The sequence below is a fragment of the Coregonus clupeaformis genome, unplaced genomic scaffold (assembly GCF_020615455.1).
Source record: "Coregonus clupeaformis isolate EN_2021a unplaced genomic scaffold, ASM2061545v1 scaf0065, whole genome shotgun sequence".
Lineage (NCBI taxonomy): Eukaryota > Metazoa > Chordata > Actinopteri > Salmoniformes > Salmonidae > Coregonus > Coregonus clupeaformis.
This window is the reverse complement of record NW_025533520.1, coordinates 628538-648257: the sequence shown is the minus strand read 5'-3', so window position 1 is coordinate 648257 and position 19720 is coordinate 628538. Positions and strand designations below refer to the sequence as shown.

Genomic DNA, 19720 nt, shown 5'->3' with positions numbered 1-19720 from the left:
ATCCACAGAGTTTTCCTCTGTGTTTCTGGACATGAATCCACAGAGTTTTCCTCTGTGTTTCTGGACATGAATCCACAGAGTTTTCCTCTGTGTTTCTGGACATGAATCCACACAGTTTTCCTCTGTGTTTCTGGACATGAATCCACACAGTTTTCCTCTGTGTTTCTGGACATGAATCCACAGAGTTTTCCTCTGTGTTTCTGGACATGAATCCACACAGTTTTCCTCTGTGTTTCTGGACATGAATCCACAGAGTTTTCCTCTGTGTTTCTGGACATGAATCCACAGAGTTTTCCTCTGTGTTTCTGGACATGAATCCACACAGTTTTCCTCTGTGTTTCTGGACATGAATCCACACAGTTTTCCTCTGTGTTTCTGGACATGAATCCACAGAGTTTTCCTCTGTGTTTCTGGACATGAATCCACACAGTTTTCCTCTGTGTTTCTGGACATGAATCCACAGAGTTTTCCTCTGTGTTTCTGGACATGAATCCACACAGTTTTCCTCTGTGTTTCTGGACATGAATGCACAACAGTTTTCCACTGTGTTTTCTGGACTTCAGAGACGCCTCAGAGTGTACTCTTGTCATGAAACATACCAGCTATCTTAGATATAAGTTTAATGTTGCTGGCGACTGGGTGGAACAAGTTGAGGAGCTTGTCCATGAGTATTCAACCAGGCTTGATATGATTGACATTTGCCCTCTGCCTGTGGTCATGAAGCTAGATGCTGTGAGAGAGGAAAGATTCAACATCTGTTTGCCACAATTCTTTGCGGATGATTCCACACTCTGCATGTCAGCACCCAAAGCCAGTGAACTCACTGAGATTCTAAATAAGGAGTTCCAGTCAGTATCCGAATGGGTGATTGATAATAAACTGGTCTTAAATACATCTAAAACTACAAGCATTGTATTTGATTCAAAACATTCCACACCTCAACTGAAGTTGTGCATAAAGAGTGTGACCATTGACCAAGTTGAGGAAGCTAAACTCCCTAGGTATAACATTGGACGGTCAATTATCATGGTCAAGTCATAAAGTTGTTGTGAAAATAGTTAGGGGATATGTCTGTTATAAAAACAACTTTTGTGTTTTTGACACAAAGATCAACTTTACTAGTTGTTCAGACTCTGGTCTTGTCCCGTCTTGATTACTGTCCGGTAACATGGTCAGGCGCAGCAAAGAAAGACCCTAGCAACGCTGCAGCGGTCTCAAAACAAAGCAGAACACCTTGCCCTTAACTGCACACAAATAACTAACATCAACAACATGCATGCCAGTCTTTCCTGGTTGAGGGTTGACGAGAGATTTACTGCTTCTCTTCTAGTTTTTATGAGAAATACTACTGTAATGAAAATTCCAGATTGTCTGCATAATCGAATAACATTCAGCTCAGATACCTATAAACCACAAGACATGCCACCAGGGGTCTCTTCACAGTCCCCAAGTCCAAAACTAATTCATGGCAACACACAGTATTATACAGCGCCATGATCGCATGGAAATCCCTTCCATCTCCAATTATCAAGCAAATAGCTAAATGACCTTTAAAAAAAGAAGGTTAAACATCTCATGGAACGGCGGGGACTGTGAGGATCACACACTGACACTAACACACACAGACACTCCAATACACACAGACACTCCAACACACTCAGACACTAACACACACAGACACTAACACACACAGACACTAACACACAGACACTAACACACAGACACTAACACACACAGACACTAACACACACAGAAACTAACACACTCAGACACTAAAACACACAGAAACTAACACACTCAGACACTAAAACACACAGAAACTAAAACACACAGACACTAACACACACAGATTCTCTTAAACACACAGACACTCCAACACGCAATTATTTAGTTGTATTGTTTGTATATTGTTGTACAAATACCACCTAGCACTGTGGTACTCTGCAAACGATGTTCCCTTCTGTATTTTACACCCTGAGTTAAATGTAATGCAGTCTGTTGCACATGAGGTTAATGGTTGCCGTTCATATAAAGACCTGTGCATTGCTAGACATGACCGCCTCGTTAACCTGGTAGCTGAGGGGGAGACAGGTGTTCTCACCAAAACATTCTATTATCAGAGGAGGTTTGACCGTGATGATCATGTGTTTTCTTCTATGCGGAATGAGCCTGATGTTGTTGTTGTTGTTGTTGAGCCCATAGGGAAGTGCTGATTTCGGAGGTGGACTGCTAATTCGATGGTTACACGGAGGAGCAGGGCCATTGCTGACAAGCTTCTCAAATACCAGCCCATCGTATCACGTTCCGACAAGCCTTAGATATACAGTAAGTGCAAGTTGGCAGTCTTGGGCCACGCACATAGACTTACGGGTACGTGGCCTTCAGATTGCAGGCCTGCCTAAGACTAGAGCAAAAACAACTGGCTTAGGTGCTGCTCTGTTTCAGCTGTTATGGGCCGGCTAGCTGTGAGGAGGAGAAGGTGTTTTCTGTATCCAAGACCTTTTAGTTGTTTGAATCCTTCTTAATGTAGTGTATTTTGAGTATTCGAATAAAGTATTTAAAATGTGTGTGTGTGTATATGCGTGTGTGTGTGTGTGTGTGTGTGTGTGTGTGTGTGTGTGTGTGTGTGTGTGTGTGTGTGTGTGTGTCGTGTGTGTGTGTGTGTGTGTGTGTGTGGGTGTGGGTGTGTCTGTCAACCCTCAGTCCCGCAGGTCTGTCACGCTTGTGAGACAGATCAAGGAGAAAGAAGTAGAGTGAGGAATCCTCAAGGTGGACGGTGAGGTGGACGTGTGTAGCGGTTAGGAGTAAAGCCTTGCCAATGAGGGATGATGAAGGATGATAGGGGTGGGGGGAGAGAGGGAGAGAGAGAGAGAGAGAGATAGAGAGAAACAGCAGATAAAGAGCGATAGCAAGCTGGTCTGGAGCAAAACCCTGCACTTCCTCTCCTCTCTAAGACTCTCTCTCTCCTCTCTATCAGAGACTCTCTCTCATCTCTATCAGACTCTCTCTCTCCTCTCTATCAGAGACTCTCTCTCTCCTCTCTATCAGAGACTCTCTCTCTCCTCTCTATCAGAGACTCTCTCTCTCCTCTCTATCAGAGACTCTCTCTCTCCTCTCTATCAGAGACTCTCTCTCTCCTCTCTATCAGACTCTCTCTCTCCTCTCTATCAGAGACTCTCTCTCTCCTCACTATCAGAGACTCTCTCTCTCCTCTCTATCAGAGACTCTCTCTCCTCTCTATCAGAGACTCTCTCTCTCCTCTCTATCAGAGACTCTCTCTCTCCTCTCTATCAGAGACTCTCTCTCTCCTCTCTATCAGAGACTCTCTCTCTCCTCTCCATCAGAGACTCTCTCTCTCCTCTCTATAAGACTCTCTCTCTCCTCTCTATCAGAGACTCTCTCTCTCCTCTCTATAAGACTCTCTCTCTCCTCTCTATCAGAGACTCTCTCTCTCCTCTCTATCAGAGACTCTCTCTCTCCTCTCTATCAGAGACTCTCTCTCTCCTCTCTATCAGAGACTCTCTCTCTCCTCTCTATCAGAGACTCTCTCTCTCCTCTCCATCAGAGACTCTCTCTCTCCTCTCTATAAGACTCTCTCTCTCCTCTCTATCAGATACTCTCTCTCTCCTCTCTATCAGAGACTCTCTCTCTCCTCTCTATAAGACTCTCTCTCTCCTCTCCATCAGAGACTCTTTCTCTCCTCTCTATAAGACTCTCTCTCTCCTCTCTATAAGACTCTCTCTCTCCTCTCTATCAGAGACTCTCTCTCTCCTCTCTATAAGACTCTCTCTCTCCTCTCTATCAGAGACTCTCTCTCTCCTCTCTATCAGAGACTCTCTCTCTCCTCTCTATCAGAGACTCTCTCTCTCCTCTCTATCAGAGACTCTCTCCTCTCTATCAGAGACTCTCTCTCTCTCTATCAGAGACTCTCTCTCTCTCTATCAGAGACTCTCTCTCTCTCTATCAGAGACTCTCTCTCTCCTCTTTATTCCTTTCCTTTTTATTTTTTCATAACAGCAGGAAATGATTCTCTCTACAGACCTCTCTCTCTCTCTCTCACGTTCTTGGCTGATTCCTCCCTCTCTGGTGAAGAAAGAGAAACGCTTTCTGTTTTTCACATCACTACTCTTTCAGAGCAATACTACGGTATATCTGTAGCAGTCTGGCGTTCAAACATTATTAGTTTTCTTTCAATGCGATGAAATGAAAGAGACAGTGAGTGAGATAAAAAAAGAGTGGGGGGGGGGGGACAGAGAGAGCGGGTGTCTGAGCGTGCGCGTGGCCCTGTCCTCCAGTGTGCTCTGGGCCTGGGAACGTGTTGATGACCTCACCATATGTAACATCATATCTCAGAGCCATGACCAGACAGCCAGGCATTGCACAGGGTAGTTGTTACCTGGTGTCTGAGTGGGCTGGAACATGGGAGTCGCTGTGTGATGTCTTCACCTGCAGAGAGAAAAGACAACCGTGTAAGAAAAACACCAGAGCAACTGAGTGTTCTATCCCCTCTGACCAGAACACTGAGTGTTCTATCCCCTCTGACCAGAACACTGAGTGTTCTATCCCCTCTGACCAGAACACTGAGTGTTCTATCCCCTCTGACCAGAACACTGAGTGTTCTATCCCCTCTGACCAGAACACTGAGTGTTCTATCCCCTCTGACCAGAACACTGAGTGTTCTATCCCCTCTGACCAGAACACTGAGTGTTCTATTCCCTCTGACCAGAACACTCAGTGTTCTATCCCCTCTGACCAGAACACTGAGTGTTCTATCCCCTCTGACCAGAACACTGAGTGTTCTATCCCCTCTGACCAGAACACTGAGTGTTCTATTCCCTCTGACCAGAACACTCAGTGTTCTATCCCCTCTGACCAGAACACTGAGTGTTCTATCCCCTCTGACCAGAACACTCAGTGTTCTATCCCCTCTGACCAGAACATCGGCCGTCACGTCCTGACAATTCTACATGTTAATAGCCGCCATTCGTCGACACCCATTAGAGTGATCGCTAAAACACCTCGGCCAATCATCTTTGTGGTGTCTGATCTATAACTGACTGACTGTTGGTCTTTGTGGTGTCTGATCTATAACTGACTGACTGTTGGTCTTTGTGGTGTCTGATCTATAACTGACTGACTGTTGGTCTTTGTGGTGTCTGATCTATAACTGACTGACTGTTGGTCTTTGTGTTGTCTGATCTATAACTGACTGACTGTTGGTCTTTGTGGTGTCTGATCTATAACTGACTGACTGTTGGTCTTTGTGGTGTCTGATCTATAACTGACTGACTGACACCCTCTCTCTCTCTCTCGGTTGCTGGAAAAAGTATTGGTAACATATATTTGGATACACTGTAGAGAATCTACTAACCCTAACCCTATCTACAGATGGATTATCTACAGATGGACTATCTACTTTATTTTTATTTTATTTCACCTTTATTTAACCAGGTAAGCCAGTTGAGAACAAGTTCTCATTTACAACTGCGACCTGGCCAAGATAAAGCAAAGCAGTGCGATAAAAACAACAACACAGAGTTACATATGGAATAAACAAAACGTACAGTCAATAACACAATAGAAAATAGAACATCTATATACAGTGTGTGCAAATGTAGTAAGTTAAGATGGACAACCTACAGATGGACAACCTACAGATGGACAACATACAGATGGACAACCTACAGATGGACAACCTACAGATGGACAACATACAGATGGACAACCTAGAGATGGACAACCTACAGATGGACAACATACAGATGGACAACATACAGATGGACAACATACAGATGGACAACCTACAGATGGACAGATGGACAACATACAGATGGACAACCTACAGATGGACAGATGGACAACATACAGATGGACAACCTACAGATGGACAGATGGACAACATACAGATGGACAACCTACAGATGGACAGATGGACAACTTACAGATGGACAACATACAGATGGACAACATACAGATGGACAACCTAGAGATGGACAACCTACAGATGGACAACATACAGATGGACAACATACAGATGGACAACATACAGATGGACAACCTACAGATGGACAGCTGGACAACATACAGATGGACAACCTACAGATGGACAGATGGACAACATACAGATGGACAACCTACAGATGGACAGATGGACAACATACAGATGGACAACCTACAGATGGACAGATGGACAACCTACAGATGGACAACCTACAGATGGACAGATGGACAACATACAGATGGACAACCTACAGATGGACAACCTACAGATGGACAACATACAGATGGACAACCTACAGATGGACAACATACAGATGGACAACCTACAGATGGACAACCTACAGATGGACAGATGGACAACCTACAGATGGACAACCTACAGATGGACAACCTACAGATGGACAGATGGACAACCTACAGATGGACAACCTACAGATGGACAACATACAGATGGATTATCTACAGAACATCAGTAACATGTCGACTGCATGTCTGTTGACTTTCAACAGGAAAGTGTCTGTAGTCCATCTACAGATGTTTTGACAAACTATCAGCAGCATTTATCTACCTACAGCGCCTTCAGAAAGTATTCACACCCCTTGACCTTTTCCACATTTTGTTGTGTTACAAAGTGGGATTAAAACTGATTTAATTATACCTTTTTTTGTCAATAGATGTTAGAATCACCTTTGGCAGTGTTACAGCTGTGAGCCTTTTTTGGATAAGTCTCTAAGAGCTTTCCACAACTGGATTGTACATTATTGGCCTGTTATTATTTTCAAAATTCTTCAAGTTCTGTCAAATTGGTTGTTGATCGTTGCTAGACAACCATTTTCAGGTCTTGCCATAGATTTTCAAGCAGATTTAAGTCAAAACTGTAACTCGGCCACTCAGGAACATTCACTGTCTTCTTGGAAAGCAACTCCAGATTTGGCCTTGTGTTTTAGGTTATTGTCCTGCTGAAAGGTGAATTCATCTCTCAGTGTCTGGTGGAACAAGTGCTCAGCATATGTGGGAACTCCTTCAAGACTGTTGGAAAAGCATTCCAGGTGAAGCTGGTTGAGAGAATGCCAAGAGTGTGCAAAGCTGTCGTCAAGGCAACGGGTGGCTATTTGAAGTATCTCAAATATAAAATATATTTTGATTTGTTTAACACTTTTTTAGTTCCTACATGATTCCATATGTGTTATTTCATAGTTTTGATGTCTTCACTACTATTCTACAATGTAGAAAATAGTAAAAATTAAGAAAAACCCTTGAATGAGTAGGTGTGTCCAAACTTTTGACTGGTACTGTAATTATACAGACCCTTTACTCAGTACTTTGTTGAAGAACCTTTGGCAGCAATTATAGCCTAGAGTCTTCTTGGGTATAATTTTAATTTAAAAATTTTAGTCATTTAGCAGATGCTCTTATCCAGAGCATACTTTTTTTTTTTTTCATATGACGCTACAAGCTTGGCACACCTGTATTTGGGGAGTTTCTCCCATTCCTCTCTGCAGATCCTCTCAAGCTCTGTCAGGTTGGATGGGGAGCGTCGGTGCACAGCTATTTTCAGGTCTCTCCAGAGATGTTCGATCGGGTTAAAGTCTGAGCTCTGGCTGGGCCACTCAAGGACATTCAGAGACTTGTCCCGAAGCCACTCCTGCGTTGTCTTGTCTGTGTGCTTAGGGTCGTTGTCCTGTTGTAAGGTGAACCTTCACCCCAGTCTGAGGTCCTGAGTGCTCTGGAGCAGGTTTTCATCAAGGATCTCTCTGTACTTTCCTCTGTTCATCTTTGCCTCAATCCTGACTAGTCTCCCAGTCCCTGCCGCCCAAAAACATCCCCACAGCATGATAACGCCACCACCATGCTTCACCGTAGGGATGGTGCCAGGTTTCTTCCAGACCAGATGCTTGGCATTCAGGCCAAAGAGTTCAATCTTGGTTTCATCAGACCAGTGAATCTTGTTTCTCATGGTCTGAGAGTCCTTTAGGTGCCTTTTGGCAAACTCCAAGCGGGCTGTCATGTGCCTTTTACTGAGGAGTGGCCTGATTGGTGGAGTGCTGCAGAGGTGGTTGTCCTTCTGGAAGGTTCTACCATCTCCACAGAGGAACTCTGGAGCTCTGTCAGAGTGACCATCGGGTTCTTGGTCACCTCCCTGACCAAGGCCCTTCTCCCCCGATTTGGCCGGGCGGCCAGCTCTAGTAAAAGTCTTGGTGGTTCCAAACTTTGTCCATTTAAGAATGATGGAGGCCATTGTGTTCCTGGGGACCTTCAATGCTGCAGACATGTTTTGGTACTCCTACACCAGATCTGTGCCTCGAAACAGGATGCACCTGAGCTCAATTTCGAGTCTCATAGCAAAGGGTCTGAATACTTAAATAAATAAGGTATTTCTGTTTTTTATTTTTTAATAAATTAGCAAAGAAATCTAAAAACCTGTTTTCACTTTGTCATTATGGGGTATGTAGATTGATGAGGGAAAACATGTATTTAATCGATTTTAGAATAAGGCTGTAATGTAACCAAATGTGGAAAAAGGGAAGGGGTCTGAATACTTTCCGAATGCACTGTATTCTAATAACTCACATGCTGGGCACACTTTGGGTCCCGACCCATAGTTTAAGATACAGCCCATGTTTCTTTGTTTATGTATGTGTGCTCAAACCTGTTTCAGGTGTGTGTGTGTGTATGTGGGTGTGAGGGTGTGTGTGTGTGTGTGAGGGTGTGTGTGTGTGTGAGGGTGTGAGGGTGTGTGTGAGGATGTGAGGGTGAATGTGAGGGTGTGAGGGTGTGTGTGTGTGTGTGTGTGAGGGTGTGTGTGTGTGAGGGTGTATGGGTGAATGTAAGGGTGTGAGGGTGTGTGTGTGTGTGTGTGTGTGTGTGAGGGTGTGTGTGTGTGTGTGTGTGTGTGTGTGTGTGTGAGAGGGTGTGAGGGTGAATGTGAGGGTGTGAGGGTATGTGTGTGAGGGTGTGTGTGTGTGTGTGTGTGAGGGTGTGTGTGTATGTGTGTGTGTGTGTGAGGGTGTGAGGGTGAATGTAAGGGTGTGAGGGTGAATGTGTGTGTGTGAGGGTGTGTGTGTGAGGGTGTGTGTGTGTGTGTGTGAGGGTGTGTGTGTGTGTGTGAGGGTGTGAGGGTGTGTGTGTGTGTGAGGGTGTGTGTGAGGATGTGAGGGTGAATGTGAGGGTGTGAGGGTGTGTGTGTGTGTGTGTGAGGGTGTGTGTGTGTGAGGGTGTGAGGGTGTGTGTGAGGATGTGAGGGTGAATGTGAGGGTGTGTGTGTGTGTGTGTGAGGGTGTGAGGGTGAATGTGAGGGTGTGAGGGTGTGTGTGTGTGTGTGAGGGTGTGTGTGTGTGAGGGTGTGTGTGTGTGTGTGTGAGGGTGTGTGTGTGTGAGGGTGTGTGGGTGTGAGGGTGTGAGGGTGTTTGTGTGTGAGGGTGTGTGTGTGTGAGGGTGTGTGTGTCTAATTAGAGGGTCCCTCTGAGAATGACTCACACTTTACTGGTTAAGAGACGGGTCACAGGTCACAGGTCACATATCATAAAACTTAATTCACGGTATCACAATTCCAGTGGGTCAGAAGTTTACATACACTAAGTTGACTGTGCCTTTAAAAAGCTTGGAAAATTCCAGAAAATGATGTCATGGCTTTAGAAGCTTCTGATAGGATAATTGACATAATTTGAGTCAATTGGAGGTGTACCTGTGGATGTATTTCAAGGCCTACCTTCAAACTCAGTGCCTCTTTGCTTGACATCATGGGAAAATGAAAAAGAATTGTTGACCTCCACAAGTCTGGTTCATCCTTGGGAGCAATTTCCAAACGCCTGAAGGTACCACGTTCATCTGGTCAAACAATAGTACGCAAGTATAAACACCATGGGACCACGCAGCCATCATACCGCTCTGGAAGGAGACGCGTTCTGTCTCCTAGAGATGAACGTACTTTGGTGCGAAAAGTGCAATTAAATCCCAGAACAACAGCAAAGGACCTTGTGAAGATGCTGGAGGAAACAGGTACAAAAGTATCTATATCCACAGTAAAACGAGTCCTATATCGACATAACCTTAAAGGCCGCTCAGCAAGGAAGAAGCCACTGCTCCAAAACCGCCATAAAAAAGCCAGACTACGGGTTGCAACTGCACATGGGGACAAAGATCGTACTTTTTGGAGAAATATCCTCTGGTCTGATGAAACAAAAATAGAACTGTTTGGCCATAATGACCATCGTTATGTTTGGAGGAAAAAGGGGATGCTTGCAAGCCGAAGAACACCATCCCAACCGTGAAGCACGGGGGTGGCAGCATCATGCTGTGGGGGTGCTTTGCTGCAGGAGGGACTGGTGCACTTCACAAAATAGATTGCATCATCTCCTTTACAGTATGTTGCCTATAAAAAATAATAATCTTGGCTATATTTTTTAGAGCCCAATTCATGCAGTCCCATTTTTTACCAGGATAAGCATTTTATAGATCTCCCATGCACATGCTGGCAAGTTTCGGAGTGGGAGTAGACTCGGGCCGCAGCCTGGTCTCATAGAATAGACATAACATAGTAAACGTTAATCCTGGACACTCAAATTAGTTTGATACGTTACGTTTGGTATATAAGACAGATGGCTGCTTAAAGCAAAAAAATGAGCGGTCGGTCGGTGGGTCTCATCACGGACAACTTTAGCATTTTAGATAATTAGCAACTTTTCTACTACTTACTATTTTTTAGCTACTTTGCAACTACTTAGCATGTTAGCCAACCCCTTCCTCTAACCTTAACCCTTTTAGCTAACCCTTCCCCTAACCCTAACCTTAACCCTTTAACCTAACTCCTAAACTTAACCCTAACCTTAACCCTAGCCTAGCTAACGTCAGGCACCTAGCTAGAATTCGCAAACATATCATACATTTTGTAAATTCTTAACATATTGTACGTTTTGCAAATTCTAAACATATAATACGAATTATAATTCGTAACATGTCATACAAAATGAGTGATGGACATCCACAAAATAATATATCCATAAGAAACATATCATACTAAATGGAGTGTCCAGGATTTACATCCATTAATAATAGTAAACGCACTGATACCAGGTTGTGGCCGATGTGGGTGGACGTCTAGTTTAATACATCCATTGAATATACACCATCACAAACAAGTTGTCACGAATTCAGCCGAGGCTGCCCCTCCTCCTTGCTCGGGCAGGCTTCGGCGTTCGTCGTCACCAGAGTACTAGCTGCCACCGATTGATGTTTTCTGTGTTACACTAGTCTTGTCTGTATTGATCACACCTGTTATCCATTATGGTAATTAGTTTCCCTATTTTACCCTCTGGTTCCCTCATGGTGTTGTGCGTGATTGTTCGTTATTTTGCTGTCTTTTGGTGAGCCAGTATTTGCTCTTCCCTGCGTGGAGGATTTGCTCTGCTATTTTTGTTCCAGTAAATAACTTTGTTTTTATAGTTCTGTGTCCTGCGCCTGATTCCATCCTACCGCTACACACAAGTCCATTACTACATATTTTTAGGCATGTCCTAAGAATCATTATAAGACTAATAAAATGTATTTTCAAAACATATTTTGAGTTGAATAATGTTACTGGTCTGTGCAGCCTATATGGCTGAGCCATGAATATGAAATCAATAGTTAGGCTACCCTGATCGCAGTCAACACACATATATTTTATAGTAGGCTAAGAATATAATGAAATATAATAGCATAAAATACAAAGGAAAATGTTCCCATACAACTTGCGTCATGGCAACGTGTGGAACCGCTATCATCAACAACAAAAAAATGATATTTTGAACCACATTTCATCTCTTTCCTACCCTCACTCCACTTTGTTAGGGAGCAGGCGTAGGGTCTTACATTGAGAGTTTCCTCATCATGATACCAATAGAAAATAATAGCAATCTATATTTTCAAAAGCATTTGTTAATATTTCACAACCTCCGCAGGCTTTTAGAGTTGCCTCCACGCGATCGAGCAAAGTAATAGGCCTACTCTTGATTTAGGCTACATCAGGGGCGCAACTTTGGTTTTAGAAGTGGGGGGGGGGGACATAATCATTTATATATATATTTTTTTTATCCGGTCGGATAAACACTCCAAACAGCCTACCCGACCGCTCGGAGGCGTCCGCATGGTCCTAAAGCATGCCTTACCGACCGCTCGGAGGCGTCCGCGTGGTCCTAAAGCATGCCTCCCTGACCGCTCGGAGGCGTCCGCGTGGTCCTAAAGCATGCCTCCCCGACCGCTCGGAGGCGTCCACATGGTCCTAAAGCATGCCTCCCCGACCGCTCGGAGGCGTCCGCGTGGTCCTAAAGCATGCCTACCCGACCGCTCGGAGGTGTCCGCGTGGTCCTAAAGCATGCCTACCCGACCGCTCGGAGGCGTCCGCGTGGTCCTAAAGCATGCCTTACCGACCGCTCGGAGGTGTCCGCGTGGTCCTAAAGCATGCCTTACCGACCGCTTGGAGGCGTCCGTATGGTCCTAAAGCATGCCTACCCGACCGCTCGGAGGCGTCCGCGTGGTCCTAAAGCATGCCTCCCTGACCGCTCGGAGGCGTCCGCGTGGTCCTAAAGCATGCCTACCCGACCGCTCGGAGGCGTCCACATGGTCCTAAAGCATGCCTACCCGACCGCTCGGAGGCGTCCGCGTGGTCCTAAAGCATGCCTACCCGACCGCTCGGAGGCGTCCACATGGTCCTAAAGCATGCCTTACCGACCGCTCGGAGGCGTCCGCGTGGTCCTAAAGCATGCCTACCCGACCGCTCGGAGGCGTCCGCGTGGTCCTAAAGCATGCCTCCCTGACCGCTCGGAGGCGTCCGCGTGGTCCTAAAGCATGCCTACCCGACCGCTCGGAGGCGTCCGTATGGTCCTAAAGCATGCCTTACCGACCGCTCGGAGGCGTCCACATGGTCCTAAAGCACACCGCTGTATCATAATCAGATGATAAAACAGGGGGAGACAAAACTACAATTTCAAAATGAGGGGAAGGGGGGGGACATCGCCAGTGAAAGTTGAACACCTGAGCTACATTACTAAATGCCCAGCCAGAGAATTAACCAAATATACAGACGGAGATTCAGTGAAAATTAAAATCACATTGATCGAGACAAGTCAGTGAAGTCACAGGCTTTTGGTCGGTATCCTAGGCTACCAAGGGGGAGAGAGTAAATAAACAATAACTTGTTAAGCTACATAACATTCTGGCTAAATGTTCTGATCAGGGCAAAAAAATGAGCCATCAAGACAAGGTGATCATGAGCAGCTTCAGCTCAACTTAGCTAACATCACCACAGCCTGACTGTCGCCTAACCAATATCCAAACGGAGATTCAGTGAAAAGAAAAAATCGGACATTGATTTATCAAGACGAGTCCCCACGCTTTGTCTCAAAGCAACGCAAAACGGTGCTGAAATAGTTGACAGCACTACTGGCTAATGCTTCAAATCCTATTATAACAATTGGATGACTTTGGGTGTTTCAGTAAGCAACAATTTGTTGCCTTCATTTGCATTAGCCTAGTTTATTCCAATAGTTTCATCATTCAGTGATATTTATTCCCACAGTCATTCATTATGAATCCATCCAGTTGTGGCTAAGAAAACAGTGCATGCTTAGTGGTGGGCTATGCGAAGAGATGGGTGAAGTGACATGCCTTGCAAAGTTTAGAACGGGCAGGTGGATGGTTAACGGGCACTGCCTAGCAACTATCAAAAGTTTAGAACTGGCAGGATAGTTAACGGGCACTGCCTAGCAACTATCAAAAGTTTAGAACTGGCAGGTGGATGGTTAACGGGCACTGCCTAGCAACTATCAAAAGTTTAACAGCGTAGTGCGTGCCATTACCGCCTCAGCATTATGGCTACGTTTCATACCAAGCCGTAGGCAGAACATTACCCAAATGATTACTCGGTCGTTAGGCAGAAAAAAAGGGTTTGATACCGGCAAAACCTTTCAGATGTAAGGAAAAGCAGGAAAAAATTGGCGGAAAAACATCTTGGTTTGAAAGGTCTATTAGTACGCCTCTATTTAAATTTCTTTTTTTTCCCTTGACAGAATCATTATTCTCCACTTTGACTTTCGGCAGTTCTTACTTTCGCCACTAGAGGGTGACCGGACAATTTGCCGGAGTCTGTACTCCTGAAATTGTTGACTTATTGTGCTTGCCAGTTAGCTAAGCTAACAGCAGCCAATGCCTAGGATTTTCTTACTGGTGATAAAAACGGATGATTGCCATCACTTTTTTTAGAGTCATTACACTGAACAAAACTATAAACGCAACAATTTCAAACATTTTACTGAGTTACAGTTCATATAAGGAAATCAGGTCATTTGAAATAAATTCATTAGGCCCTAATCTATGGATTTCACATGACTGGGAATACAGATATGCATCTCTTGGTCACAGATACCTTTTTTTTTTTAAGTAGGTGTGTGGATCAGAAAATCAGTCAGTATCTGGTGTGACCACCATAGAGTTGATCAGGTTGTTGATTGTGGCCTGTGGAATGTTGTCCCACTCCTCTTCAATGGCTGTGCGAAGTTGCTGGATATTGGCGGGAACTGGAACACGCTGTCGTACACGTCAATCCAGCGCATCCCAAACACGCTCAATGGGAGACATGTCTAGTGAGTATGCAGGCCATGGAAGAACTGGGACATTTTAAGTTTCCAGGAATTGTGTACAGATTCTTGCAACATGGGGCCGTGCATTATCATGCTGAAACATGAGGTGAAGGCGGCGGATGAATGGCACAACAATGGGCCTCAGGATCTCGTCACAGTATCTCTGTGCATTGAAATTGCCATCGATTAAATGCAATTGTGTTCGTTGTCCGTAGCTTATGCCTGCCCATACCATAACCCCACCACCACCATGTGGCACTATGTTCACAGCATTGACATCAGCAAACCGCTCGTCCACATGACACCATACACGCTGTCTGACATCTGCCCTGCACAGTTGAAACCGGGATATATCCGTGAAGAGCACACTTCTCCAGCGTGCCAGTGGCCATCGAAGTCGGATACAACGGCGAACTGCAGTGAGGTCAAGATCCTGGTGAGGACGACCAGCACGCAGATGAGCTTCCCTGAGACGGTTTCTGACAGTTTGTGCAGAAATTCTTCAGTTGTGGAAACCCACAGTTTCATCAGCTGTCTGGTCTGAGACGATCCCGCAGGTGAAGAAGCCGGAGGTGGTGGTCCTGGGCTGGCGTGGTTACACGTGGTCTGCGGTTGTGAGGCCAGTTGGACGTACTGACAAATTCTCTAAAATGACGTTGGAGGTGGCTTATGGTAGAGAAATTAACATTAAATTCTCTGGCAACAGCTCTGGTGGACATTCCTGCAGTCCGCCTGCCAATTGCACACTCCCTCAAAACATTGAGACATCTGTGGCATTGTGTTGTGTGACAAAACTGCACATTTTAGAGTGGCCTTTTATTGTCCCCAGCACAAGGTGCACCTGTGTAATGATCATGATGTTTAATCAGCTTCTTGATATGCCACACCTGTCAGGTGGATGGATTATCTTGGCAAAGGAGAAATGCTCACTAACAGGGATGTAAACAAGTTTGTGAACAAAAGTTGAGAGAAATAAGCTTTTTGTGCGTATGGAACATTTCTGGGATCTTTTATTTCAGCTCATGAAACATGTGACCAACACTTTACATGTTGCGTTTATATTTTTGTTCAGTATAAATGTAACAATTAAAACATTACACCCCCAACCCCCCCGACCACCCCTAAGGAGCAGGTTAACACCCCTGTGTCAGTCAGTTAAGAACCAGACTATGGGTCCTCCTCTTAGGTTGCCGAGCTGCCTGAAGGACCCGGCTGTCATCTGAGATGCCTAAATAGCTGACCTGTGACCTGGTTGGGGGGAAGAGAGAGAGAGAAAGAGAGAGAGAGAGAGAGAGAGAGAGAGAGAGAGAGAGAGAGAGAGAGAGAGAGAGAGAGAGAGAGAGAGAGAGAGAGAGAGAGAGAGACTCGCCTAGTCTCCTGAGGTGCATGCAGGTGCTGTTGTTGATTTCCGCTAATTATAATTATTTATTTATATGTTTATTAGTGAATTAACACCCAGGGTGTGTCCCAAATGGTACCCTATTCCCTATATAGTGCACTACTTTAGACCAGAGAATGGCACCCTATTCCCTATATAGTGCACTACTTTAGACCAAAGAATGGCACCCTGTTCCCTATATAGTGCACTACTTTAGACCAGAGAATGGCACCCTATTCCCTATATAGTGCACTACTTTAGACCAGAGAATGGCACCCTATTCCCTATATAGTGCACTACTTTAGACCAAAGAATGGCACCCTATTCCCTATATAGTGCACTACTTTAGACCAGAGAATGGCACCCTATTCCCTATATAGTGCACTACTTTAGACCAGAGAATGGCACCCTATTCCCTATATAGTGCACTACTTTAGACCAGAGAATGGCACCCTATTCCCTATATAGTGCACTACTTTAGACCAGAGAATGGCACCCTGTTCCCTATATAGTGCACTACTTTAGACCAGAGAATGGCACCCTATTCCCTATATAGTGCACTACTTTAGACCAGAGAATGGCACCCTGTTCTCTATATAGTGCACTACTTTAGACCAGAGAATGGCACCCTATTCCCTATATAGTGCACTACTTTAGACCAGAGAATGGCACCCTATTCCCTATATAGTGCACTACTTTAGACCAGAGAATGGTACCCTATTCCCTTTATAGTGCACTACTTTTGACCATGTTACATTTGAGTCATTTAGCAGACGCTCTTATCCAGAGCAACTTACAGTATTGAGTGCATACATTTTCATATTTGTTGTTGTTGTACTGATCCCCCCATGGGAATCAAACCCACAACCCTAGCGTTGCAAGTGCCATGCTCTACTAACTGAGCTATATGGGACCAGAGCCCTAGGGGCAAAATAGTGTACTACAAATGGAATAGGGTGCCATTTGGGATGCAATCTTAATGACGGTATTAACTAAGCTTGGTTATTAAGTAAACGTGTTAATCGTGTTTAAAGAGGTTGATTTAGATGTAGATGTCTGTTTTTACATGTAAAGGTAACAAGAGAGTATAGTAGAGTATCGTAGAGTATAGTAGAGTAGGTTAGAGTATAGTAGAGTATAGTAGAGTAGAGTATAGTAGAGTTTAGTAGAGTATAGTAGCGTATAGTATAGTTGAGTATAGTAGAGTATAGTAGCGTATAGTAGCGTATAGTATAGTAGAGTATAGTATAGTAGAGTAGAGTAGAGTACAGTAGAGTAGAGTTTAGTAGAGTATAGTAGAGTAGAGTAGCGTATAGTAGCGTATAGTATAGTATAGTATAGTATAGTAGAGTAGAGTAAAGTTTAGTAGAGTATAGTAGAGTATAGTATAGTATAGTATAGTATAGTATAGTATAGTAGAGTAGAGTATAGTAGAGTAGAGTAGAGTACAGTAGAGTAGAGTTTAGTAGAGTATAGTAGAGTATAGTATAGTAGAGTAGAGTACAGTAGAGTAGAGTTTAGTAGAGTATAGTAGAGTAGAGTAGCGTATAGTAGCGTGTAGTAGCGTATAGTATAGTATAGTATAGTATAGTATAGTATAGTATAGTAGAGTAGAGTAGAGTAGAGTAGAGTTTAGTAGAGTATATTAGAGTATAGTAGCGTATAGTAGCGTATAGTATAGTAGAGTATAGTATAGTATAGTAGAGTAGAGTACAGTAGAGTACAGTATAGTATAGTAGAGTACAGTAGAGTAGAGTAGAGTATAGTAGAGTTTAGTAGAGTATAGTAGCGTATAGTATAGTTGAGTATAGTAGAGTATAGTAGCGTATAGTAGCGTATAGTAGAGTATAGTATAGTAGAGTAGAGTATAGTACAGTAGAGTAGAGTTTAGTAGAGTATAGTAGAGTAGAGTAGCGTATAGTAGAGTAGAGTAGAGTAGAGTAGAGTTTAGTAGAGTGTAGTAGAGTATAGTAGCGTATAGTAGCGTATAGTATAGTAGAGTATAGTATAGTAGAGTAGAGTAGAGTAGAGTTTAGTAGAGTATAGTAGCGTATAGTAGCGTATAGTATAGTAGAGTATAGTATAGTAGAGTAGAGTAGAGTAGAGTAGAGTAGAGTACAGTAGAGTAGAGTTTAGTAGAGTTTAGTAGAGTATAGTAGAGTAGAGTAGCGTATAGTAGCGTATAGTAGCGTATAGTATAGTATAGTATAGTATAGTAGAGTAGAGTAGAGTAGAGTAGAGTAGAGTTTAGTAGAGTTTAGTAGAGTATAGTATAGGTGAGTATAGTATAGTAGAGTATAGTAGAGTATAGTAGAGTATAGTAGAGTATAGTAGAGTATAGTAGAGTATAGTAGAGTAGGTTAGAGTATAGTATAGTAGAGTAAAGTATGGTAGAGTAGAGTAGAGTAGAGTAGAGTAGAGTAGAGTATATTAGAGTATAGTATAGTATATTATATTAGAGTGTAGTATAGTTGAGTACAGTAGAGTAGAGTATAGTAGAGTATAGTAGAGTATAGTAGAGTATAGTAGAGTATAGTAGAGTATAGCCTAATGATTGTGTATTTAAAAAAATATAGATTTGTATTTGTATTTGTTCCTTAAATTGAAGTAGCCATGGGCAAATACAATTCATAGAACACAAAGGAACGTTTTACATCTTCCTAAGTCTGAGGGTGGTTTTAACCTTCCAGACTCGCCACCCAAGGCTTTTACTAGAGACATATAGTAAAATGCACTAAAGAGGAACAATGGGTACATATTGAAGATGCGCTCATCCCCAGAATATTGTCAATATTGTCTATTGTCAAAGGATAAAGCTAAGAACATTAACAACTTCATAGTTAAGAACACTATAACAATATGGAAGAAAATTAAACGTATTCTACAAGAACCAAATATCACTCCCTAGAATCACAACCTTATGGAATAGTCTTTGGATAGCTTTTCAGAATTTGTCGATAAATTGGTCCACATGGAAAACTAAAGGCATAGAGACCGTAACTGACTTGGTAACAGGAAACACATTTATTTCCATGACAGCTTTAAAAAGCTATTTTGGACTGACCAATGAAGATATTTTCAAATACATGCAACTTAAAAGTTTCATATCACGAAATTTCGAAATGAAATCTTTTGGACATCAGATCAACCTTGAGGGAATCCTTTTTGAGTCGGAAAAGCATATTCATACGATAGGTAAGATATACCAAACTTTGCAGAGAGCCGATCCAACTGAAAATCTCTTAGAATTGTCTTTTAAACTGTTGGAACCAAGATTTAAAAAGAACTGATGTTGGCACAAGATGGAGGGACAGTTGGGAGTATAACTAACGAAATTACAGTTAACTAAAATGTACACTAAATCCAGTATAACCTCTTGTATAGAATGTTTTACACAAGAGACAAAATTCACAAATTCTACAGCACAACGGCAGAGTCATGTCTTCAGTGTAAAACTAACAATGACTCAATAATCCATGCTTTTTGGGAATGCTGTAAAGTTCAGAAGTTGTGGGCGGAGCTAGAAAGTTGGCTGTCAGAAGTATTAAAATATAAACTTACTTTTAATCCATCTGTCTGCATATTTCAGGCTGTCGACTAATCATGATGGTTAACCATGTTATCTAGGCATGATATAAATATTGGAGTAGTAACAGAATTTGAGTTATTTATTTTTCTAGTTGAACTGCAAAAACCCTAGAACAGGGAAAGCAACGTGACGGGGAGA

The 19720-nt window shown here is 43.3% G+C and overlaps 1 protein-coding gene across 7 annotated transcripts in view; it reads right to left on the bottom strand.

Annotated features, from left to right (window-relative positions):
- The window catches only part of eya4 (EYA transcriptional coactivator and phosphatase 4), a 162840-nt gene that overhangs the window by 104642 nt on the left and 38478 nt on the right, over window positions 1-19720 (bottom strand). For all 7 annotated transcript variants that reach the window (XM_045212923.1, XM_045212922.1, XM_045212925.1 and 4 more), the window contains one exon: window positions 4397-4446. In XM_045212923.1, coding sequence (XP_045068858.1) covers window positions 4397-4446 — 50 coding nt within the window. The remainder of the gene's footprint in view (window positions 1-4396; window positions 4447-19720) is intronic.